This window comes from Somniosus microcephalus, chromosome 3, assembly GCF_052327205.1.
Source record: "Somniosus microcephalus isolate GS21.2 chromosome 3, FLI_Smic_1.0, whole genome shotgun sequence".
Taxonomy (NCBI): domain Eukaryota; kingdom Metazoa; phylum Chordata; class Chondrichthyes; order Squaliformes; family Somniosidae; genus Somniosus; species Somniosus microcephalus.
The window spans coordinates 297,842,980-297,868,976 of record NC_140989.1 but is presented as its reverse complement, the minus strand read 5'-3'; the positions used below and the strand labels follow the sequence as shown (position 1 = coordinate 297,868,976).

The 25,997-nt window shown below is 42.9% G+C and overlaps 1 protein-coding gene across 1 annotated transcript in view; it reads left to right on the top strand.

Annotated features, from left to right (window-relative positions):
- Positions 1-25,997, top strand: part of c8b (complement component 8, beta polypeptide) — a 60,070-nt gene that overhangs the window by 15,650 nt on the left and 18,423 nt on the right. The window contains exons 6-9 of the mRNA XM_085982821.1: positions 2,787-2,984; positions 6,533-6,773; positions 24,668-24,796; positions 25,407-25,570. Of these exons, the coding sequence (XP_085838947.1) occupies positions 2,787-2,984; positions 6,533-6,773; positions 24,668-24,796; positions 25,407-25,570 (732 nt within the window). The remainder of the gene's footprint in view (positions 1-2,786; positions 2,985-6,532; positions 6,774-24,667; positions 24,797-25,406; positions 25,571-25,997) is intronic.

Genomic DNA, 25,997 nt, shown 5'->3' with positions numbered 1-25,997 from the left:
CCTTCAGTGTCATTCTCAGGGCCATGGTAAACAGTTTCTCAGGGTTCAACTCATTGATATCCTTAAGGATCTTGAAAAGCACAGTAAGATCCACTCTTGGTCTTCTCTTCGCTAGCGTAAACAAACTCCATTTTTGTCGTCTCTCCTTGTAGCTCAGGTGTCTGATACCAGATATCAAACAGGAAGCCCACTGTTGCACCATGAAGTCCCTCCTGTAATATGGTAACCAGGATTGCACACAGTATTCCACATGAATTGAACCAATGCTTAATACCTTAACATGCGATCTGTGTTCTATTCCATGCGCTATACAACCCAAGATCCTATTTGCCTTATTTACCACTGCCACACTCTGTGCAGTTGGTTACAATGACCTTTCCACCAGCACCCCCAAATCCTTTTTCCTATGCTGTATCCTATAGACTACAACAATTTACCTTATAGTTCCAAGGTTTATTCTTCTTCCCTAGTCTCATCACTTTGCACTCATTGAGCATTTGCCATTTCTCAGCCCAACTTTGCAATCTATTTAGATCCCTCTGCACCTAATCAGCTGGCTGTTGAAAACAACTGCATAATGTGTAGAATCAGTAAATAAGGCAACTAGGATCTTGGATTGTAAAGCACATGGAATAGAACATGGATCACAGATGGCTCTTGATTGTTGGCAACAACCTTTTCCAAAATTGGTGTAATTAGAAAATGTTGACAGTTTTGTCTCTAGCAAAATCCCCAGCACTGATCCTTGGGACACCTCAGTCAATTCTGAGCACATCCAATGCAGCCCCATGCACGACAACTCTGTCTCCATTGACGTAACCAGCTGCAAATCCACTTCAACAACTGCCCACCTAAGCCGCGCTTTTCTATCTTGGGAGCCAACCTCTTGTGTGGTACTATATCAAAATCCTTGCTGAAGTCTAGATAGACACTGTCCAAAGTTTCCTTTATCTGTAAATACTCATACCTCCTCAAAGAATGCTAATAGGTTTATCAGGCATGATCTTCTCCTCTCCCCCACCCCCCACACACCAATAAAGCCATGTTGACTTGGTCTAATGACTTTATACATCTCCAGGTGTGTCATAATATCGTTTTTAAGGATTTTAAGGATCATCCAACATTTTAGCCATGACAGATTTTAGGCTCACTTCATTTCTAGGCTTGTACTTTTGCAATTTTTAAAAATAGCTTTTGTGTTCTCTTCTCGCGATTCCTTTTGGCCTCTTTGTTAAGTACACTTGTGCACTGGCTATCCGGTCCTGGGATCTTATCCTCTTTCAGTACCATCAACATAATGTTTCCTTCATTCTTTGGGGGATTTTTAAGCCTTAAAGGTTTAAGTTTAACCCCTTGCTGCTTGATGTGCTCTTTACATTTCCCTGCCACTTAACTGTGCTGCTCCATTGACCACGCCCCCACCCCAGCCCCCAATCTTTTCAGTCTTTAAGGTGTTCCTACAGACCTGAACTGAAAAGTGGAATCATTCAAGTCTTCCCCTCTTAATTGTATCCAGTGACTCTTTTCTCCCTTCTCCAGAGACTTTCCACCTCCTTTCAGTGTTTTAAAATAGAACCATGCAACCATAGACATTTACAGCACAGGACGGAGGCCATTTGATCGATCGTACCTCTGCTGGCTCTTTACTAGAGTAATCCAAAACTAATTCTACTAGCCTACTCTTTCCCCATATTTACTAGAATGGTTCAGGGATGAAAGACGTCAGTTACATGTATAGACTGGAGAAGCGGGGGTTATTCTCCTTAGAGCAGAGAAGACGTTCGATAGAGGTGTTTAAAATCATGAAGGATTTAGATAGAGTAAATAAAGAGAAACTGTTTCCAATGGCTGAAGTGTCGCTAACCAGAGGGCACAGATTTAAGGTGATTGGCAAAAGAACCAGAGGTGACATGAGGAAAACCTTCTTTACACAACGAGTGGTTAGGATTTGGAATGCACTGCCTGATAGGGTGGTGGATACAGAGCCAATAGTAGCCTTCAAAAGGAAATTGGATGATTACTTGAAGGAGAAAAAATTGCAGGGATATGGGGAAAGAGTGGTGAAGTGGGACTAACTGGATTGCTCTTTGAAAGAGCCGGTGCAGATTCAATGGGCTGAATGGCCTCCTTCTGTGCTGTACTATCCTATGATTCTATGATAGCTCTATATCTTCATCAGCTTCAAACATTTATTCAAATTTTCCTTAAGAGATGCAATGTTCTCTGTCTCAATCAACCCCTGTGGCAAAGCATTTCCAGCTCCAACAGTGTAAAGGAGCTATACTATGGCTGCATCAGCACAGTTTTTCATGAATGACACAACAAGAATACTAAAGCACCCTAGCTGATGAATTTATCACTCCTAATGTCAAGGAAACCTCTAATGCTACAGAGATAGATTTACATCATGGAGTGAAACCGTCCTGATGCCTCTGGATTGTTATTTCCTGTGAGCAATCATTACATATTTTAAACACTCATATAAAAAAGAGTCCTACACATTGAGGAATTGTTATGCAACATCATATCATAAATCGTGAGTGTTACAATCACAAGGAAGTTCTAAATTTATCTTTACACACTTGTTAAGAATCATATCAAATGCCTCATTGTACGGGAGCTATATAGAACACTTTATGACCAATTATTCTGATACTGCGACTAGTTGAGTATTATTCAAATCATTAATTGGAAGCAATGATATTTGTGTGATATGTACATGTAATTTTTTTGGACATTAATAATTTCAAAATATTAAATTTCATAATTGTGTATTTTCATTGCAGACAGAAGGAAAATTTGAACTGTCCTTGAATGAGTATGAATCATTTTCAAATTTTACGCACAGCCGATTTAAAGTTAAAAATCGGCAGATTGGCTTTAGCTTTGGAATTAGCATCCCAAATGTTTTTGAAATCGGAGTCAGTTATGATAGCAATAATTTCAAGAAAATGATGCAAACACTTCTCATAAACTCTCGATCAGTAAGTATGTGGCAGTGTATATTTTTAAACTATTCTTATTGATCTCGGTCTTCGCAATTTTTCCTTACACCAAATTGATTAAGAAATGAAGGTTCATAAGAGTTCCTCTGACAGCTTAGCAAGTATATGCATGGCTCAAGATGGATGATCTTAGCTAGAGTAGCACTCGAAGCATTACAATTGGCTTCAGCACACCTGAACTAAAGAGGAGAATCGTCCAAGTTTCTCCCTCTTAATTGTATCCAGCGACTCCTTCCTCTTTCTCCTGGAAAGTGTCTGGATGTTGGTGAGAACTGGATCAGGCTCAGTTGTGGTACTGCCCCTCACCCCATGGTTGAATTGCTCAAATGTATTCAAATATCAATTACTTAATTATCTTTTTTAATTAAATGTGTTTCATCAAACAAGGGCTGATAATGTTAGTAAATGGGGCAATGCCTCTGTATTGTAATGAACAGTAGCATTGAAAAATCTCAGGCCAGGCATTGCATAGACCTGAAGCAAGAAAGGGCTCCCTCAGTGTGATCCTCAAAATCTGCCTCAACCTGAACTAGGGTTGAACCATGTCTGATTTATCCTTAAATAGGCCACAAATTGTAGGAACAAGTAAGCATCATGCTACGGAAAATAATATCTCTGCCCTCATGTATCACATACAAGTTAAGGCAAACTTCAATTACATCTCAAGAAATGATTAAGACTGTTATTTGAAGGTATTTTGTTCCTCTTCACTTTCTTGGGGGTCCTCCTGCCACACACTGTCCTGGATTAGCAGACTATTTTGCAAATTTTCTCTGATGCTGGAGTTTAGTGTGTGAACTCTAAAGAAATCTGTGACATTATTTCAAAAAACCTTTCTCTGTGTGAAATGAGTGTTAGTCCAGTTCCCATAACTATGAGTCTATAACACAAAACAACTCTCACACTTGGGATTAACTTTTATTTGATTTGATTCATTCATGGAATGTGGGTGTGGCTGGCAAGGCCAGCATTTATTGCCCATCCCTAATTGCCCTTGCGAAGGTGGTGGTGAGCCGCCTTCTTGAACCACGGCAGTCCGTGTGGTGAAGGTACTCCCACAGTGCTGTTAGGGAGGGAGTTCCAGGATTTTGACCCAACGACGATGAAGGAACGGCAATATATTTCCAAGTCAGGATGAAGCATGACTTGAAGGGGAACTTGGAGGTGGTGGTGTTCCCATGCGCCTGCTGCCCTTGTCCTTCTAGGTGATAGAGGTCATGGGTTTGGGAGGTGCTGTCAAAGAAGCCTTGGCAAGTTGCTGCAGTGCATCTTATAGATGGTACACACTGCAGCCATGGTGTGCCGGTGGTGGAGGGAGTGAATGTTTAGATAAGGGAGAACCAGTGGATGTGGTGTATTTGGACTTTCAAAAGGCTTTCGATAAGGTCCCGCATAAGAGATTAGCGTGTCAAGTTAAGGCACATGGGATTGGGGGCAAGGTATTGACTTGGATAGAGAACTGGTTGGCAGACAGAAAGCAAAGAGTTAGAATAAACGGGTCTTTTTCCGAGTGGCAGGCAGTGACTAGTGGGGTACCGCAGGGATCGGTCCTTGGACCCCAGCTATTCACAATATATATTAATGATCTAGACGAGGGAACTAGATGTAATATCTCCAAGTTTGCAGATGACACAAAGCTGGGTGGGCATGTGTGCTGTGAGGAGGATGCCGAGAAACTCCAGTATGACTTGGACAGGTTGGGTGATTGGGCAGAAGCATGGCAGATGCAATATAACGTGGTTAAATGTGAGGTTATCCACTTTGGTGTCAAAAACAGGAAGGCAGATCATTATCTGAATGGCAATAGATTGGGAGAAGGGGAAGTGCAATGAGACCTGGGTGTCCTTGTGCACCAGTCACTGAAGATAAGCATGCAGGTGCAGCAGGCGGTTAAGAAGGCAAATGGTATGTTGGCCTTCGTAGTGAGAGGGTTTGAGTACAAGAACAAGGATGTCTTGCTGCAGTTGTACAGGGCCTTGGTGAGACCGCATCTTGAGTATTGTGTGCAGTTTTGGTCGCCTTATCTGAGGAAGGATGTTCTTGCCATGGAGGGAGTGCATTGAAGATTCACCAGGCTGATACCTTGGATGGCAGGAATGACGTATGAGGAGAGATTGGGTCGATTGGGCTTATACTTGCTGGAGTTTAGAAGAATGAGAGGGGATCTCATTGAAACTTATAAAATTCTAACAGGACTAGACAGACTAGATGCAGGAAGGATGTTCCCGATGGTCGGGGAGTCCAGAACCAGGGGTCACAGTCTAAGGATAAGGGGTAAGCCATTTAGGACAGAGATGAGGAGGAATTTCTTCACCCAGAGAGTGGTGAACCTGTGGAATTCTCTAGCACAGAAGGCAGTAGAGGCCAATTCATTAAATATATTCAAGAAGGAGTTAGATATATTTCTTAAGGCTAAAGGGATCAAGGGATATGGAGAGAAGGCAGGAACAGGGTACTGAATTTGGATGATCAGCCATGATCTCATTGAATGGCGGAGCAGGCTCAAGGGGCCGAATGGCCTACTCCTGCTCCTATCTTCTATGTTTCTATGTTAAGGTGGCGGATGGGTACCAATCAAGTGGGCTGCTTTGTCCTGGATGGTGTTGAACTTCTTGAGTGTTCTTGGAGCTTCACTCATTCAGGCAAGTGGAGAGTATTCCATCACACTCCTGGCTTTTGCCTTGTAGATGGTGGAAATGCTTTGGGGACTCAGGAGGTAAGACACTCGCCGCAGAATACCTAGCCTCTGACCTGCTCTTGTAGCGACAGTATTTATGTGGCTGGTACAGTTATGTTTCTGGTCAATGGTGACCCCCAGGATGTTGATGGTGGGAGATTAGACAATGGTAATGCCATTGAATGTCAAGGGGAGGTGGCTAACGCTCTCTTATTGGTGATGGTCATTGCCTGGCATTTGTGTGACGCCTATGTTACTGGATGTTGTCCAGGTCTTGCTGCATGCGAGCACTTGGTGGTGGTGGTGTTCCCACGCGTCCGCTGTCCTTGTCTGAGGAATTACAAATGGAACTGAACACTATACTATCATCAGCAAACATCCCACTTCTGACCTTATGTTGGAGGGAGAATCATTGAAGAAGCAGCTGAAGATGATTGGACTTAGGACACTACCCTGAGGAACTCTTGCAGTGATGTCCTGGGGCTGAGATGATTGGCATTAAACAACCACAACCATCTTTGTATGACTCCAGCCAGTGGAGAGCTTTCCCCCTGTTCCCCATTGACTTCAGTTTTACTCGGGCTCCTGGGTGTCACATTGCGCTAAATGCTGCCTTGATGTTAACTGACAAACAGAATGGTGTGGAAAAAGGAGGAGCCACAGGGATGCACCAAGGAATTAAGGTTTTCTGAAAGTGGGTTGAAAGTATATCATCAGGGAAATGCATGGTTAACATCCCTTTGTCCAGATATATATTACATATACATACAGTGTGTTTGCGTGTGAACACAATTTGAATACTTCAATGGTCATATTCTTCAATCATTGAATTATTTTGGTTCCTTTTCAGAAATCAAGTTTGTTTCATGCACAGTTCTCACTCCAAGTGGCTCGGTTTAAGGTAAAACCCAGAGACCTCATGCTCCATTATGACTTTTTTCAAAGAGTTAAACAGCTGCCAACTGCGTACAATTATGGAGAATACAGGGAAGTCTTTAAGGACTATGGAACTCATTACGTGAGTGAGGGTATACTTGGTGGAACCTATGAATATATTTGGGCAGTTGATGCCAAAGAAATGGAGAAAGACGGTATGTCTTTTTTTTTTAACTCATTTAAGTATTGAGCAGCATTTTTTTTCATTTGAAAGAGTCAGAAGTATTTAAGCAGCTAGGCATTTGTCTTACCAATAAAGGGCAGGACTCTGGTTTAAGGAAATGTGTGCTGCTTTTCAGGAACTCATGAGGAAGTGCTGGGGAAATACACAAGTCCAAAATCCTATTTTAGGAAAGTGTGATGTCATTTTGTTCCTGGCACTCTTGCTCTTTGATGAAAGTACCTTTTCTTTAAGCTATCTTCTCCAATTCCTCATTCTTGATAAACCCCGTATAATGCACCGTCCACAAGCGGCTCAGGGAGGGAGGAGGGGGGAGGAACCTGTTCCTCGGACTTTGCCATTGCCATGCTGAAGAGAATTACTAAGACCTGCATCAGCAGTTACTTTTCTTATGATTTTCCTTCCTACCCTCTGGGAAGCACTTGGCGATCAGGAATATAATTTGCTTGCTATCCTTCTTTATCATTCCACATTGGGGCTTCAACATGCTGTGCCACCACCATGCCATATGCTGCATTCCTTTACCTGATTAAATATGGGAAGTTTAGATGATTTATATACTTATAAAATGGGACACCCAAATGTTTGTTGAGAGTTGGTCCTGAAGTGTAATATTGGCACATGCATACTTTTGGATTAATGTGCATTGGTTTCTTTTATTTGACACTGATATCAAATATATCATTGACAGAGCAAATAACAGAGCTGGAATATATAGCGAAACTCATCCCTGGCCATTTCATAAAATAAGTGGCTGTAAACAGAGACAGAAGATTATAATGATGCATAAGCTGATTGCTAGGAGAACTCAACTAGTGGAAAAACATTTGGTTGGGAAGAACAGGTATATGATTCCCCAACCCCCCAACAAAAAAGAGAATTAACATCAAATGAATAGTGTGTGCATTGGTCAGAAAGAACCAGTTAAGTAGTGTATTTATTCTATGCCCATAGAATTTTAAGCTATGCTGCTATTTCCTGTAATAAAGGACCTTTGCCCCGAAATTCCTGGGGAAGGGCCTTTCGGGGCAATGTGTTGATCTGGGGTAATACGGGACTGCCACCCACCCACTGCTGACTTCATTGGAAATCCAGGAATCAAGCCTATTTTGGATAGTCATCCACACCGTCCTGGCACAACTGGGCCACCTCTTCCTCTTCTTCGTGCACCACTTGCTGGGCAGGTTGGATTTCTTGGGTCTCTGAAATGAGAAAGACACAAGGGTAGGTTTGTGGTGAGTGGAGGGGGGGAAGGCAAGAGGTGTGTGCTTTCACCATGTGCAGCTTGTAAATCAGAAGAGATTGTGGGATGAGGGGGAAGTGGGAGGTGAGAATGAGGATAGGGGTACGGTAATACAGTATAGGTGTACGGTAGCATAGTGGTTATGTCACTGGACTAGTAATCCAGAGTTCAAATCCCACCACGGCAGCTGGGGAATTTAAATTCAGTTAATTAAATAAATCTGGAATAAAAAGCTAGTATCAGTAATGGTGACCGTGAAACTTCGGGATTGTTGTAAAAACCCATCTGGTTCACTAATGTCCTTTAGGGAAGGAAATCTGCCGTCCTTACTGCTGGTGCCAGTTGTAAGCCAACTTTTCTGGCAAGAAAGTGTGTTAGTGAGTGTGGTGCAATGTGTTTGGGTGATAAAACTGTCATGGTTGAATAGCTGACAGTGTGTGCAAGCTGTGAGATGTGGGTGTGAGGCCTTCAGCAGTGGTATAGTGTGAGGGTGAGGTGAAGCTAGAGTGTGAGGTGTGAGTCGTGTTTGGCAGAGATTGTTGGTAGGTGAGTGATGGGAGTGTGGTGCATTGAGTGTGTGAAGCTAGTGGTGCAGATGGTGGGATATGGCATTTGAAGATGAATTCACTGACACTGACCACTCTTGTGAGGTCATTAAACTTCTTCCTGCATGTCGTCAAGGTCCTCAGGGCTAAGCTGCTGGTATTCGCAACAGTGGCTGTCTGCTCCCATTGGACTTTACATTGCTGCTTGGAGAGCTTCCTGACCCCTTGTGGAAACAGCACCTCTCTCCTCAAGTTGATCTCTTGCACCAAAGCCTCCAGTGCTGCATCGGAGAACTTAGGCTCACCTCTTGTGACAATTTTTCTTTTTTCCTCCTCTCACTCTCTTCCCCAGCCAGTTCAATGAGCTGCTGCAGGCAGAATGCAACTCCCTTTTAAGAGGAGCAGACTGCCTTTAAGTAGTGCAGGCTAGCTTTAAGTGGTGCTAGCCTCGCACAATCTTGGGTCCCCTGCTGAGCATTCAGCAACGTGTTGAGCGCTGGGCCCAATGCTGCAATCATGGTAATCAGTAGGCAACACAAAGTTCGCGTGCTGCCTGCATTCCTTTGAATGGGCATGGGTTGATCACGCATCGCGATCCTCGTGCCAGTTTTCGGGGGCTAACAAATTTCTAGACCCTGATTCCTAATGTTATAGAATATCAGCAATGACTAAGAATTAATAGACAATGTTTAAATATGAAACCAGGGACTTGGATTACAATATTCATAATTAATGTGTAGCTTTTCATTTTGCAGTGTATATATATATATATATAAAATGTGAGAAGTCACACAACACCAGGTTATAGTCCAACAGCTTTATTTGAAATCACAAGCTTTCGGAGCGCTGCTCCTTCGTCAGGTGAACTTCACCTGACGAAGGAGCAGCGCTCCGAAAGCTTGTGATTTCAAATAAAGCTGTTGGACTACAACCTGGTGTTGTGTGACTTCTCACATTTGTCCACCCAAGTCCAACACCGGCATCTCCACATCATGGCCCAGAAATTCATGTCGGGGGCTTCCCGCGGGTGCAAGCCCCCGACCTACACTTACATTGCGCGCCAACAGTTGAGGCCTGGGCCTGCGTGGATTTCCTGTCTGTGGCCCAGTCCAGCTCCCGGCGCGCTGTGCTTGCGTGATCCAGCGGCGGACTTAGTGCGATGCGTCGGCTGGGATCACGTGAGCACTGGGCAACCAATCGGAGGAAGGAAAAGTCCATTCATGAGTTTGACAGAAGACCTGTCAAACTCATGAAAACTCCGGGCGCCCAAAACAGTACATAACCTTAAAATAAATTTTTAAAAAACATCACACTATTTAAACCAACTATAAATAACATTAAATAACCATTTTAAACAATAATTAAAATTTTTGAAAAAAATAATTTTATAAAAAATCAGAGCTAAAAATACACTTACTGTAAAGTATTTAAAAATAATAAACCTGTGGAAAAAATGTCCTAATTTTAATTAATTGACCACTTACCTTTTAAAATGAAGTCCTTACGTCTGCTTTTTTAATGTGTAAAAAGTGGAGGCCTTCACGCTCGGGCAAACCTGTCAAAAAAAAGGAAGTTCAATGCGCTCGCGCTGCCTCATACGTCGCACGCGTTTCACCTCTTAACCCCTGCTTTCAGGGGACCGCAAGTGCCGTTTTCCTGCGCATGCGCTGTGCATGCAAGAAACCGGCACTTCCATTGGGTCCACGCGTGAGTACCCCATGCATACTCGCGCGTTGGGACCCGAATTACTGGGCCATTATATATATATATGTTTATCAATTCCAGAATCCATAAATAAGCAAATTTCAAAGGATAATCAGTCAAGATAGCAATCAATTTTAAATTGATTTTTTTTTGCCTTGTCAGTGGGCATTTCCATTTTTTAAGTTCCTTTTTGAGCTGATAAAGTGGTCTCCAACTGTATTAATAATATAGATAGAACCACATTTTCACAAACTAGCTGGAGGAGCTTGCTTCACCGCTGTTGGGGAATTCCTGCCGGGAGATGATAAAATGTATTCCTTTGCAGCCTGCGAGTACGGAAAGATATAGTAGATGTAAAGAGTTCTAATCATGACAGACGAATCTATGGAGTCCTGCAGTGAATGAACAGGACTGTTGTTCAAGCCAAACAAATGCTGCCCTAAGATCCAAAATGAATTACACAGCTGCTTTGGAGCTGCTCACATTTGCTGTTGAGCTCCAAACTACTTTCCTGTGGCCGAGCTGCAAGGATCATAGATAAGAATATTATTTGTGCTGTGCATGACATGCAGAATTGATTATTTGCACTGTTAGCTCAAACTCATAATACTGCTACATTTGCTTGATTGACGTGCAAGAACAGTGAATGGCATTACACAACTTAAGTCCAATGAGTGACAGTGAAGAGGAGCTTAGCTTCAGAGCCTGTATTTTACTGACTGGGGGGCAACTTTAATAGTCCTTTGTTGGTTCTGTTTTTTTCCATGAGACATCCAATTGCAGGTTTAAAGCCTACAGTTCAGGAAACCACCAAGGTTGAAAAGTATAAGAGAGAAGAAAAAAGGAAAATTGGTGATCAGATTTTAACTTGGAGTTTTAAGAGCTTGCAGGTTGTAGATGTAAAAGGAACACTGAGGGAATTAAAAAGTTTCACAGGGATCCCGGGAATGAATTCATGGCTCCAGGAGCCTAAGGCCAGGAATTTCCTCAGAGCTGCTCCTGCTCCACCACAGTAACTTTGCTGGAAGTGTGGGAGAAACCAGCTTTCCACCGCACCTCCGCCAAAATTAGGCCGGCGGACTGGGAGTAGCTCCGAGGAATTTTCCGGCTTAAGACTAATATCAAATTTCAATTAACTCTATTCACCTTGGAGGGAGTCTGGTTGAAAGCTCAGTGCTTTTAATTTGTTTTTTTCACAAGTTCAATAATAAACACAAAAGTACAAATTCCAAACTTCCATTTATATAGCTCCTTTAGTATGCAAAAACATCCCAACGTGCTTCATAGAGGCATATTCAAAAAAAATAGATACCGAGCCAAAGATGAAGACTTTTGGAGAAGTGGCCAAAAGCTTAGTCAAAGAGATGGGCTTAAATGAGGGCAGAGATGCAGAGAGGTTTAGGGAGGGAATTCCGGAGCTTAGGGCAAATGGTGCGGTAATCGGAGTGGGGACGCATAAGCAGAAGGATGTAGGGCTGCAGAAGGTTAAGGAGATAGGTAGAGGAAAGACCATGAAAGGATATAAACACAAAGATGAATTTTTAAATTTGATGCAGTGGGGGACCAGGAGCCAATGTAGCTCAGCGACCACAGGGATGATGGGAACAGTAGCATAGTGATTATGTTACTGGACTAGTAATCCAGAGGTAACAACAGAAAACGCTGGAAAAACTCAGAAGGCCAGGCAACATCCGTGGAGAGAGAAATAGAGTTAACGTTTCAGGTCGATGACCCTTCATCAGAACTGAGAAAAAAGGCAGGAAATGAAACAGATTAAAAGGCCAGTTTGGGGGCTGGGAAATGGGGGAGGGGATGAAAGAACAAAAGGGAAGTGAAGAGACATTAAGAGATATTCAAGACGAGATGAGATAGTAATGGGACAAGTAAAGAGACAAAAGATGGCTCTAGATGAAGTGTGAAATGCGCTGGCGGAATGAAAGACAGCTGCCATGTGGGAGAGAAAAAAAAGGGAAAAGGCACAAACTAAAGGTGTGGATAAAAAATATATAAAAATGTAACAGGGGCCGAGGTTATGATCTGAAATTGTTGAACTCGATATTGAGTCCGGAAGGCTGTAAAGTGCTTACCAGAGGCCTGGACTAATGATCCAGAGACATGAGTTCAAATCCCATCACGGCAGCTGGGGAATTTAAATTCAGTTAATTAAATAAATCTGGAATAAAAAACTAGTATCAGTAATGGTGACCATGAAACTATCGGATTGTTGTAAAAACCCATCTGGTTCACAAGTCCTTTAGGGAAGGAAATTTGCCATCTTTACCTGGTCTGGCCTATATGTGACTCCAGACCCACAGCAATGTGGTTGACTCTTAACTGCCCTCTGAAATGGCCTAGCAAGCCACTCAGTTGTAACAAACTGCTACGAAAAGCAATAAAAAGAATAGAACCGGACAGACCATCCGGCACCAGCTTTGGACACGGAAGCGGCACACCCAGCAAAGTCCTCCTCACCAACATCTGGGGACTTGTGCCAAAATTGGGAGAGCTGTCCCACAGACTAGTCAAGCAACAGCCTGACAGTCATACTCACAGAATCATACCTTTCAGCCAATGTCCCAGACTCCTCCATCACCATCCCTGGGTATGAGGCGGTGGCACAGTGGTATACTGTCGGGAAGGAGTGGCCCTGAGAGTCCTCAACATTGACTCCAGACCCCATGAAGTCTCATGGCTTCAGGTCATGCATGGGCAATGAAAAACCTCCTGCTGATTACCACCTACCACCCTCCCTCAGCTGATGAATCAGTACTCCTCCATGTTGAACGCCACTTGGAAGAAGCACTGGGAGTAGCAAGGGCACAGAATATACTCTGGGTGGAGAACTTCAATGTCCATCATCAAGAGTGGCTCGGTAGCACCACTACTCACCTAGCTAGCCGAGTCCTGAAGGACATAGCTACCAGACTGGGCCGGTGGTGAGAGATCCAACACAAGAGAAAAACATACTTGACCTCGTCCTCACCAGTCTACCTGTCACAGATGCATCTGTCCATGACAGTGTTGGTAGCAGTGACCACCGCACAGTCCTTGTGGAGACAAAGTCCCATCTTCACACTGAGGACACTTTCCATCGTGTTGTGTGGCACTACCACCGTACTAAATGGGATAGATTCAGAACAGATCTAGCAGCTCAAAACTGGGCATCCATGAGGCGCTGTGGACCATCAGCAGCTTCAGAATTGTATTCCACCACAATCTGTAACCTCATGGCTCAGCATATCCCACACTCTATCATTACCATCAAGCCAGGGGACCAACCCTGGTTCAATGAGGAATGCAGAAGAGCATGCCAGGAGCAACACCAGGTGTACCTAAAAATGAGGTGCCAACCTGGGGAAACTGCAATACAGGACTACGCGCATGCTAAACAGTGGAAGCAGCATGCTATAGACAGCTAAACAATTCCACGATCAATGGATCAGATCAAAGCTCTGTAGTCCTGCCACATCCAGTTGTGAATGGTGGTGGACAATTAAACAACTAACGGGAGGAGGAGGCTCCATGAATATCCACATCCTCAATGATGGTGGAGCCCAGCACGTGAGTGCAAAAGGCAAGGCTGAACATACAAACATACATACGAATTAGGAGCAAGAGTAGGCCACTCGCCCTCTCGAGCCTGCTCCGCCATTTAATAAGATCATGACTGATCTGATTACTCCACATTCCCGCCTACCCCAATAACCTTTCACCCCCTTGCTTATCAAGAATCTATCTACCTCTGCCTTAAAAATATTCAAAGACTCGGCTTCTACCACCCTCTGAGGAAGAGAATTCCAAAGACACACGACCCTCTGTGAGAAAAAAATTCTCCTCATCTCTGTCTTAAATGGGCAACCCCTTATTTTTAAACAGTGACCTCTAGTTCTAGATTCTCCCACAAGAGGAAACATCCTCTCCACATCCACCCTGTCCAGACCCCTCAGGATCTTATATGTTTCAATCAAGTCACCTCTTACTCTTCTAAACTCCAACGGATACAAACCTAGCCTGTCCAACCTTTCCTCATAAGACAACCCGCCCACTCCAGGTATTAGTCTAGTAAACCTTCTCTGAAATGCTTCCAACGCATTTACATCCTTAAATAAGGAGACCAATACTGTACACAGTACACCAGATGTGGTCTCACCAATGCCCTGTATAACTAAAGCATAACCTCCCTACTTTTGTATTCAATTCCCCTCGCAATAAACAATAACATTTTATTAGCTTTCCTAATTACTTGCTGTACCTGCATACTAACCTTTTGCGATTCATGCACTAGGACACCCAGATCCCTCTGCATCTCAGAGCTCTGCAATCTCTCACTATTTAGATAATATGCTTCTTTTTTATTCTTCCTGCCAAAATGGACAATTTCATATTTTCCCACATTATACTCCATTTGCCAGATCTTTGCCCACTCACTTAACCTATCTATATCCCTTTGCAGCCTCCTTATGTCCTCTTTACAATTTACTTTCCTACCTATCTTTGTGTCATCAGCAAATTTAGCAACCATACCTTCGGTCCCTTCATCCAAGTCATTTATATAAATTGTAAAAAGTTGAGGCCCCAGCACTGAACCCTGTGGCACACCACTCATTACATTTTGCCAATCAGAAAATGACCCATTTATGCCTACGCTCTGTTTCCTGTTAGCTAGCCAATCTTCTATCCATGCCAATATGTTACCCCCTACACCATGAGTTTTTATTTTCCGCAATAACCTTTGATGTGGCACCTTATCAAATGCCTTCTGGAAATCTAAGCACAGTACATCCACCGGTTCCCCTTTATCTACAGCACATGTTACTTCCTCAAAGAACTCCAATAAATTGGTTAAACATTATTTCCCTTTCACAAAACCATGTTGACTCTGCCTGATTACCTTGAACTTTTCTAAGTGCCCTGCTATAATGTCTTTAATAATAGCTTTTAACATCTTCCCTATGACAGATGTTAAGCTAACTAGCCTGTAATTTCCTGCTTTCTGTCTCCCTCCCTTTTTGAATAAAGGAGTTACATTCACTATTTTCCAATCTAATGGAACCCTCCCTGAATCTAGGGAATTTTGGAAAATTAAAACCAACGCATCAACTATCTCACTAGCCACTTCTTTTAAGACCCTAGGATGAAGTCCATCAGGACCCGAGGACTTGTCAGCCCGCAGCTCCAACAATTTGCTCAGTACCACTTCCCTGGTGGTTATAATTTTCTTGAGTTCCTCCCTCCCTTCCATTTCTTGACTTACAGCTATTTCTGGGATGTTACTTGTACCCTCTATAGTGAAGATTGATGCAAAATATCTGTTCAATTCATCTGCCATCTCATTATTTTCCATTTTTAATTCCCCAGACTCACTTTTTATAGGACCATCGCTCACGTTGTTAATTCTTTTCTTTTTAAAATATCTATAGAAACTCTTACTATCTGTTTTTATATTTCTAGCTAGCTTTAGTACTCTAATTTTTTGCTCCTTATTAATCTTTTAGTTATTCTTTGCTGTTTTTTATATTCTGTCCAATCTTCTGACCTGCCACCCATCTTTGCGCAATTATATGCTTTTTCTTTAAGTTTGATACTATCTTTAAATTTTAAAGATTACCACGGATGGTGGGTCCTCCCCTTGGAATTTTTCTTTCTGTGGCAAGCATTTGCAACCATCTTCAGCCAGAAGTGTTGAGTGGATGATCCATATCGGCCTCCTCCTGAGGTCCCCACCTTCACAGAAGCCAGTTTTCAGCCAATTCAATTTACTCCACGTGATATCTAGAAACGGCTGAGCGCACTGGATACAGCAAAGGCTAAGTGCCCCGACAACATCTTGGCTGTCATGCTGAAGACTTGTGCTCCAGAACTAGGCATGCCTCTAACCAAGCTGTTCCAGTACAGCTACAACACTGGTATCTACCCGATAATGTAGAAAACTGCCCAGTTATGTCCTATCCACAAAAAGCAGGACAAATCCAATCCAGCCAATTACCGTCCCATCAGTCTACTCTCAATCATCAGCAAAGTGATGGAAGGTGTCGTCGACAGTGCTAGCAAGCGGCACTTACTCACCAATAACCTGCTCACCGGTGCTTAGTTTGGGTTCCGCCAGGACCACTCGGCTACAGACCTCATTACAGCTTTGGTCCAAACATAGACAAAACAGCTGAATTCCAGAGGTGAGGTGCGAGTGGCTGCCCTTGACATCAAGGCAGCATTTGACCGAATGTGGCATCAAGGAGCCCTAGTAAAATTTAAGTCAATGGGAATCAGGGGGAAAACTTTCCATTGGCTGGAGTCATACCTAACACAAAGGAAGATGGTTGTGGTTGTTGGAGGTCAATCATTTCAGCCCCAGGACATCACTGGCGGAGTTCCTCAGGGCAGTGTCCTAGGCCCAACAATCTTCACCTGCTTCATCAATGACCTTCCCTCCATCATAAGGTCAGAAGTGGGGATGTTCACTGATGATTGCACAGTGTTCAGTTCCATTCGCAACTCCTCAGATAATGAAGCAGACCATGCCCGCATGCATCAAGACCTGGACGATATTCAGGCTTGTGCTGATAAGTGGCAAGTAACATTCACGCCACACAAGTGCCAGGCAATGACTATCTCCAACAAGCGAGAGTCTAACCACATCCCCTTGACATTCAATGGCATTACCATTGTCGAATCTCCCACCATCAACATCCTGGGGGTCACCATTGATAGAAACTTAACTGGACCAGCCACATAAATACTGTGGCAACAAGAGCAGGTCAGAGGCTGGGTATTCTGCAGCAAGTGTCTCACCTCCTGACTCCCCAAAGCCTTTCCACCATCTACAAGGCACAAGTCAGGAGTGTGATGGAATACTCTTCACTTGCCTGGATGAGTGCAGCTCCAACAACACTCAAGAAGCTCGACACCATTCAGGACAAAATTAACGGTCACTTGGACAAGTGTGGATTAATTAAGGAAAGCCAGCATGTATTTGTTTAAGGCAAATCGTGTTTAACTAACTTGATTGAGTTTTTTGATGAGGTAACAGAGAGGGTTGATGAGGGAAATGCGATTGATGTGGTGTACATGGACTTCCAAAGGGCGTTTGATAAAGTGCCACATAATAGGCTTGCCAGCAAAGTTGAAGCCCATGGAATAAAAGGAACAGTGGCAGCATGGATACAAAATTGGCTAAGTGACAGGAAAAAGAGAGTGTTATGTTCATAAATAAAGACATTTTTATTATGAACAGCTAGCTTGTGCTAGACATTTATTCAGCCATGTGGACTAGTATACAGCATCCATTTTGACTACTGCCTTGTGGGTAGCCTAGTGCATCATGGGCAGCCCCACTCCTAAACATACAGTTCCACCTAGTGTACCATTCTATAATGACATGTTACTGATCATTACATCCCCCTTTCTTTGAGGTTAAACAAAATCAATATCAAGCAATCATAACGACATAAACATCTTCACAACAGTCAATACATTTTCAATATAGTTTTCTTTGTACTCAAAGATGAAGTCTATCAGGCTTTTTTAACTTCACGTGTGGATCTTCTCAGCACAGGTAAGTCTGATGTGTTTGCATGAGAGCCTGTATGTGTGTTTGTGTTAGATTGTTCTGGTGGTGAGTGACAAGATTCAGTTGCGGCATTGTCATCGATTTGCTCTTGGATAGTTTCTTGTGTTTTCAGGAGGGAACGGTGGTTCCTCCTGAGAATCTGTCCTTCCTCAGTTCTAACAGTGTATGACCTTGGTCCTACTTCCTCAAGAACTGTAGCTTTCCTGTTCCATGCATCTGAATCCTCAATCCTGACAACATCATCCCTTGTCAATGGTTTCAGAGTTTTGGATGACTTGTCATAGTGTGATTTCTGTTTCAGCTTTAACAGTTGAAGTCTCTGTCTTAGTTCCTTACTCTGCTTTTTCTTTGCACAGCAGGGTAGTGTGGTGCGCAACTTGCGACCCATTAGGAGTTCAGCAGGTGAAGAACCAGAGTCTAAAGGTGAGGCTCGGTAGCTCAGCAGGGCGAGATAAGGATCAGACTTGCTTTCTGTTGCTTTCTTCAGTAGCTGTTTGAGAACTTGAACACCTTTCTCTGCCTTCCCATTCGACTGAGCATACAGAGGACTGGATGTGATGTGTTGAAAGTCATAATGTGCTGCAAACTGTTGCCACTCCTTACAGTTGAAGCACGGACCATTATCGCTAATGGCAATCCTGGGAATTCCATGTCTGGCGAAAATGGATTTAACATGTATTATGACACTGCTTGCTGATGTGCTTGAGAGCAGCGCCATCTCAGGATAGTTAGAATAGTAGTCAATCACTATTAGATAGTCTTTACCATTCAAATGAAAGAGGTCCATACCAACCTTTTGCCATGGTGCTGTTGGTATGTCAGCTACTATCATTGGTTCCTTTGCTTGTTTGTTTTGGTGTTTCTGACATGTCTCACATTGCCTATCATGTTCTCAATGTCCTTATTTATGCCAGGCCAATAAACAGTGTCTCTTGCTCTCCTTTTGCATTTTTCAATTCTGAGGTGTCCCTCATGAATCCTTTTGAGCATGTCTTGATGTAGAGCCTGTGGAATGACTATTCTGTTCTGCTTTAGTAATAGTCCACTTGCGACACTCAATTCTGACCTTATGTGATAGTACTTTGGACAGGAACCTTTCGGCCAACCATGATGAATGTTCTCTATTACTGTTTGTAATACTGTATCTTTTACTGTTTCTTCTGCTATTTGCTTTGATTTTGTGTCTGACATGGGCAGTGCAGCAGTGACCATACTCACATGAACATCCACGTCTTCCTCAGTAGAGCTCACATGACTCATTGTGGGTGCTCAGGATAGTGCATCTGCTAACACTATGTATTTGCCTGGTGTGTAGATCAGTTCAAAGTCATAACTTTGCAGCTTCATCATGAGTCATTGAATCCTTGGAGACATCTCATTCAGGTTTTTTTTAATGATGGCAACCAGTGGGCAGTGGTCTGTCTCAACTGTGAAGGTGGGAAGTCCATATATGTAGCCATGGAACTTTTCTAGTCCAACTACCCAGCCTAGACATTCCTTTTCAATCTGGGTGTATCGACACTCAGAATCAGTCATAGACCTGGAGGCATAGGCAACAGGCTTCCAATCTTCACCCTCTGCTTGTAGCAAGACCACGCCTAGGCCATCTTTTGATGCATCCGTTGACACTTTGATTCTCTTTGTTGGGTCAAAGAAGGTGAGTACAGGTGTGGTTGTCAGCACTGTTTTGAGGTTCATCCACTCTTGTTCATGTCTTTCTGTCCATGCGAACTCATTTGTTTTATGTAGCAGGTCTCGCAGACAGGCTGTCTTGGCTGACAAGTTAGGAATGAACTTTCCAATGAAGTTTATCATCCCCATGATGCATAGCATTCCTTTTTTGTCAGTGGGTCAAGGCATGTTGAGTATGGCGTTTACTTTCTCCATATCTGGCTCTATTCCTTTACCAGATAGATTATCTCCTAGGAAAGTGACTTCCTGGATGCCAAACTGACACTTGGCTTTGTTGAGCTTCAGTCCATTCCGGCGTATGCTCTGTAGCACTTTAGTCAGTCTCTCATTGTGTTCTTTCGGTGTGGAGCCCCAGATGATGATGTCATCAACATAGACCCGAACTCCTTCCAGACCTTCAATTATGTGTTCCATCGCTCTATGAAAGATTTCAGATGCAGATATTATCCCGAAAGGCATTCTGAGGAAACAATACCTGCCAAATGGTGTGTTGAAGGTACCGTATTTGGTGCTCTCTTCATCCAATTTTAGTTGCCAAAATCCTTGTGAGGCATCGAGCTTTGTGAAGTATCTGGCACCTAACATTTCACTGGTGATTTCTTCTCGCTTGGGAATCTGGTAGTGTTCACGTTTTATGTTTGCATTTAAGTCCTTTGGATCCATGCATACTCTTAGATCATTGTTCTTTTTCTTTACACATACCATGGAGTTAACCCAGTCTGTTGGCTCTTCGACTTTCAGTGTGGTCATTCTGTCCAGTTCTTTCTTGAGCCGGTCACGCAGGGGTGCTGGAACTCTCCGAGGAGCATGTACCACTGGCTGAGCATCCTCCTTTAGCTGGATCTTGTAAGTGAATGGTAGAACTCCAAATCCTTTGAACACATCCTGGAAATTACTCACTACAGAATCCACCGAGTCATCTGGTCTGCTTATGGCACCGTTTATACGGTAGACTCTCTTGACTAGTTCTAAGTCCTCACAAGCTTTGTCACCTAGTAGTGAATCAAGTCCTTCAGCCACAACAGAAAACATGAGATGATGCACTTTGTCTTTGACTGTCACTTTAAGTGTGCATACACCTAAGCTATCTATTTTCTGTCCATTATAGTTCTTCAGTAGTACTGACTTTTTCTGTATTTTGGGCTTTTCTTTCATATTTTTAATGTCACTCATACTGATTAAGTTTGCTTTTGCCCCAGTGTCTAGTTTCAATGTAACTAATAATTTACCTGCAGTGGCATCATCCATTTGTCCTCTTTTACTGCATTAACTTTATGTTCAGCATTGTCCATTCCTGAGGGCTGCACATTTTCTGTATCCTTTTCGATATTGTCACATGACACCATTCCTACAAAAATGTCTCACTTAAATCAGTGTCCTCAATCACATTGACTTGTTGCCCTTTCTTTGTTTTTACTTTTGAAAAGCATTGTTTGGCAAAGTGATTCTTTCCATAACATTTTGTGCACATTTTCCCAAACGCTGAGCATTGTCGTGACTGGTGCTGGTAACCACAGCGTTTACAATTGAAAGTTCCATCCTCCGATTGCTGTGCATTTCTGTTCTGCCCACGTACACAGCACCGACATTAGCACTGTCATTCACTACAGTCGCATCATTATTAATTTCACTGAAAGTCTTCGCGTGCTTCTGAGCTAGCTCACTGGCATGGCATATTTTGACAGCATCTTCCAATGTTAATTCGGTTTCTCTCAACAAATGTTCCCTGACTTTTTTTTCATGAATACTAAACACAATCTGGTCACGAATCATGGATGATTTCAGTTCAGAGAAATTACATGTCTGTGCTTTCAGTTTCAGATCGGTCACAAAGCTATCAAAAATCTCATTTTGCTGCTGTGTCCGTGAATGGAACACATACCTCTCATAGGTCTCGTTCTTTTTGGGAGAACAATGTGTATCAAACTTCTTTAGCACATCATCCATTTTTTCTCTCTCCTCCTCTTGATCAAATACAAAAGTATTAAATACCTCTATCACCTGTGGGCCTGCAACCGTAAGCAGCAACGCTATTTTCCTTGCGTCTGGCATCGTACTGAACCCGATGGCAGCAATGTAGAGTTCGAATTGTTGTTTGAAAGTCCACCAATTGCAGTTGACATTCCCCATGAGTTTCAAACCCTCCGCTGGCTTCAAATTCTCCATGTCATGTTTCACAATATTCAGCAGATCTTACCACTTCTGGTACCATATTATGTTCATAAATAAATAGACATTTTTATTATGAACAGCTAGCTTGTGCTAGACATTTATTCAGCCATGTGGACTAGTATACAGCATCCATCTTGACTACTACCTTGTGGGTAGCCTAGTGCATCGTGGGTAGCCCCACTCCTAAACATATAGCTCCACCTAGTGTACCATTCTATAATGACATGTTACTGATCATTACGGAGAGTAGCGGTGAACGGTTGTTTTTCGGACTGGAGGAAGGTACACTGTGGAGTTCCCAGGCAGTCAGTCCTAGGACCACTGCTTTTCTTGATATATATTAATGACTTGGACTCAGGTGTGCAGGACACAATTTCAAAATTTGCAGATGACATAAAACTTGGAAGTATAGTGAACAGTGAGGAGGATAGTGATAGACTTCAAGGGGACATAGACAGGCTGGTGGAATGGGTGGACACGTGGCAGGTGAAATTTAACGCAGAAAAGTACAAAAAGATACATTTTGGTAGGAAGAACGAGAAGAGGCAATATAAACTGCATGAACAGAGAGACCTTGGGGTATATGTGCACAAATCATTGAAGGTGGCAGGGCAGGTTGAGAAAATAGTTAAAAAAGCCTACAGGATACTGGGCTTCATAAATAGAGATGAAAAATTCAGTTGTTTGCGCCTCCCGTTAGCGCTTTAAGAGGGCGCTAATGGGGCGCAAAGCAACTAGCGCCCGGGCGCGGCGATGTTTGCGCTGCTCGCGAAATTAACCAGACATTTTGCGGCGGCGCTAAACACTACCACCACGATCTCCTGCGCCAGCAGATTGTGATGTCAGTCGAGTGCGCAATGCCCCGTTAGCGCCCCGGACCGGATATTGAGTGGCGCCCCCTGCCTTTACCGCCTGCCGCTAGCAATGACAGGTTGAGGGGAGCGTTATGCTGTCAGAAAGGGACTAGGGGAGCGCTATTTAAAGGCGACCACTTCCTGCCATTTTTTGTCGGTGACATTTTTGCACCACACATTCTGAGAGAGAGGGAGAGAGAAACTTCTGGAGAGATTCAACGCTGTGTGAAGGAGTTTTGAGTACTGAGCAGCACTTTGCAGGTTTATTTTGATTTGCCCTTCCTTGCTTCGCCAGCGCTCTGAGATAGTGCCTCGCTCCTCGGCCTTTGCACCTTAAGACAGGTGTGAAGTGCCTGATTTAGTGCTCCAATCACCTCCAGGGGCGATAAAAGCCAAGTTTGCTGTCGGAGGCGATAATTAGTGCCAGGCGCTAAACTTTGCGCACGGCCGATAATGGCGCCCCAAATGGGGCGATACTGAATTTTACCCCCATAGAGTACAAAAGCAAGGAAGTTATGATGAACCTTTATAAAACACTGGTTCAGCCTCAACTGGAGTATTGTGTCCAATTCTGGGCACTGCACTTTAGGAAGGATGTGAAGGCCTTAGAATGGGTGCAGAAAAGATTTGAAAGAATGGTTCCAGGGATGAGGGACTTCAGTTATGTGGATAGGCTGGAGAAGCTGGGGCTGTTCTCCTTAGAGCAGAGAAAGTTGAGAGGAGATTTGATAGAGGTGTTCAAAATCACGAGGAGTCTAGGCAGAGTAGAAAGAGAGAAACTGTTCCCATTGGCAGAAGGGTCGAGAACTAGAGGACACAGATTTAACGTGATTTACAGAAGAACCAAAGGAGACATAAGGAGAAACTTTTTTACACAGCGAGTGGTTATGATCTGGAATGCACTGCCTGAAAGGGTGGTGGAGGCAGATTCAATCATGGCTTTCAAAAGGGAATTGGAGAAGTACCTGAAGAAAAAAAAATTGCAGGGCTACGGGGAAAGGGCAGGGGAGTGGGACTAGCTGAAGTGCTCTTGCAGAGAGCTGGCACAGGCTTGACAGGCCGAATGGCCTCTTTCTGTGCTGTAACCATTCTATGATTCTATGATTCTTTCAATGGGCCCTGCAGAAAATGCCAAGAGAAAAACAAAGGGTATATATGGGCTTATTCAAGGGGGATTCAAGCCTGGGATGAAGGGCCTGGACAAGTTGCATAAACCTGTCTTGTATTTCCTTGAGTTTAGAAGGATGAGAGGTCGTTATAATTATATAGAAATTCAATAGGGTAAATACAGAGAAACTAGTAGGGGAATCCAGAACTAGGGGGCACAATCTTAAAATTAGAGCTAGGACCTTTAGGAAAGAAATCAGGAGGCACTTTTTCCACACAAAGGCTAGTGGAAATCTGGAACTTTCTCCCCTAAAAGACTGTGGATACTGGGTCAATTTAAATTTTCAAAGCTGAGGTCAATAGATTTTTGTGGGATAAATGGTAACAAGGAATATGGAATAAAGGTGAGTAAATGGAGTTGAGGTACATCATTGCCTTTATTTACTTTATTACTTTTCTAATGTTCCTGAAGCCATGATCTAATTGAATAGTGGAACAGGCTCGAGGGGCTGAATGGCCTACTCTTGTTCCTATGTTCTAAAAGAAGCCAAGATTGGAGCTCGAATAATGGGTTCCAGTCTGGAGCAATCCACAAATGCACAAATGCCTGCACACATATGAAAGCCAAATATTATTTTAATATTGTTTCCTGAGGTGTAAAAGCACTAATATAAACTGGAAAGGAATCTTTCAATTCAGCTATGGGAAGAGCTGACAGTCTATCTATTGTGAAGAAAGTGTCATTTTAATGGAAGCAGCACTTCCATCAGAATCTGTGGGGACCACATAGACAGCTTCTAACCGAAGAAAAAAATGAGTTGATGTATGTAAATGGAGACAGAATTAATGTATTGATAATTGTGACATCATTGCCTTTATTTACTTTATTACTTTTCTAATGTTCCTGAAGTCTTGTAAATCATAAAGTTAATTACAAATCATTAACATCTTGACTGATAGCATTTTTCTTCTTTTAATCTTTAGGTTACACATTGAATGATGCTAAAGACTGTGTAAGGGGAGGCTTTAATATAGGGGCCAACATTAAAGGAGTCTATGTTGCTGTTGGAGTCAAAGCTGGAGCTTGTGATGGTCTTCTGAATGTAAAAGGAGGTACATCTACCATTATAGGTTTTCATACAAAATTAAAACTGCATTTATCCACTACATATTTTAATTGAACTCATGAATAATCATTAACCTAAATAAATGTTGGGCTCCCTTAATAGCTCAATAGATAAATGCACTGCACAATATGGTACTGAGGCATACAGATCAGGAAGGTCCCAAGTTCCAATCCTGATTATTGCTGAGGTAGCTGATCACAACCAGGGAAGCAGTTGAGAAATACAATTGGTTTAATGGATGTAGGCTAGGGACAGGGAAAAGCCCTCATGGTTTCCAACTCCTGATTGTTATACAGTGACTCCTTCTGTATAGTGTGTATGGGTGGATGTCTTGTGAAAACAGGATTGAAGCCAGTTTGGATCACCCCCTCTCCCCAGTGGTTGAACGGCTGCTAACACAGACTTTATGGATGTATGCACACCCAAGAAGACCAGCCACTTGGGTGAGGTAACAGAAGGCTATCCACACATGTGGACACTTACTCATCACATTCAGTAGAAGAGGTGAGAAAATTGATGGAATAGAGGGGAGAATGGATATGTTTTCTTCACTTTTTCCTTCATAATGAATTCTAATTGTATATCTATTGTGCTAGAGGGTATTACCAAATCAAAATACACCGAAGACTTCATAATATTTGTGCGAGGCGGCGCAAGTGAGCACGTGACAGCTCTTGCTCACAAACAGCTTCCAACTGTAGAGCTGATGCAGGAATGGGGAGATGCGGTCGAGTACAACCCAGAAATCATTAAATTTAAGGTAATATTTTCAGCTGATGATAGAATTTCAATACAGAATTAATAAAGGGAGTCATTATGCAGTATGAGTACTTTAATCCTTTAACTGTTGACTCTCCCAGGGTTTCATTTAATATGCATCTTTGAATCTTTTCTTACCATGACATATTCATCTCCACTGTTCTACCCAGAAGTTCCAAGCATTGATTACTCTTTGTATGACAAGTTATCGGGTATGGTAGCATAGTGGTTATGTCACTGGATTAGTAAGGCCTGGATTGATGGTCCAGGGACATGAGTTCAAATCCCACCATGACAGCTGGGGATTTTAAATTCAATTGAATAAAATCTGGACTAAAAAGCTAGTATCAGTAATACTAGACCATGAAAATGGGTGAAAACCCATTCATTACAGAAGGAAATCGGTCTGGCCTATACGTGACTCCAAA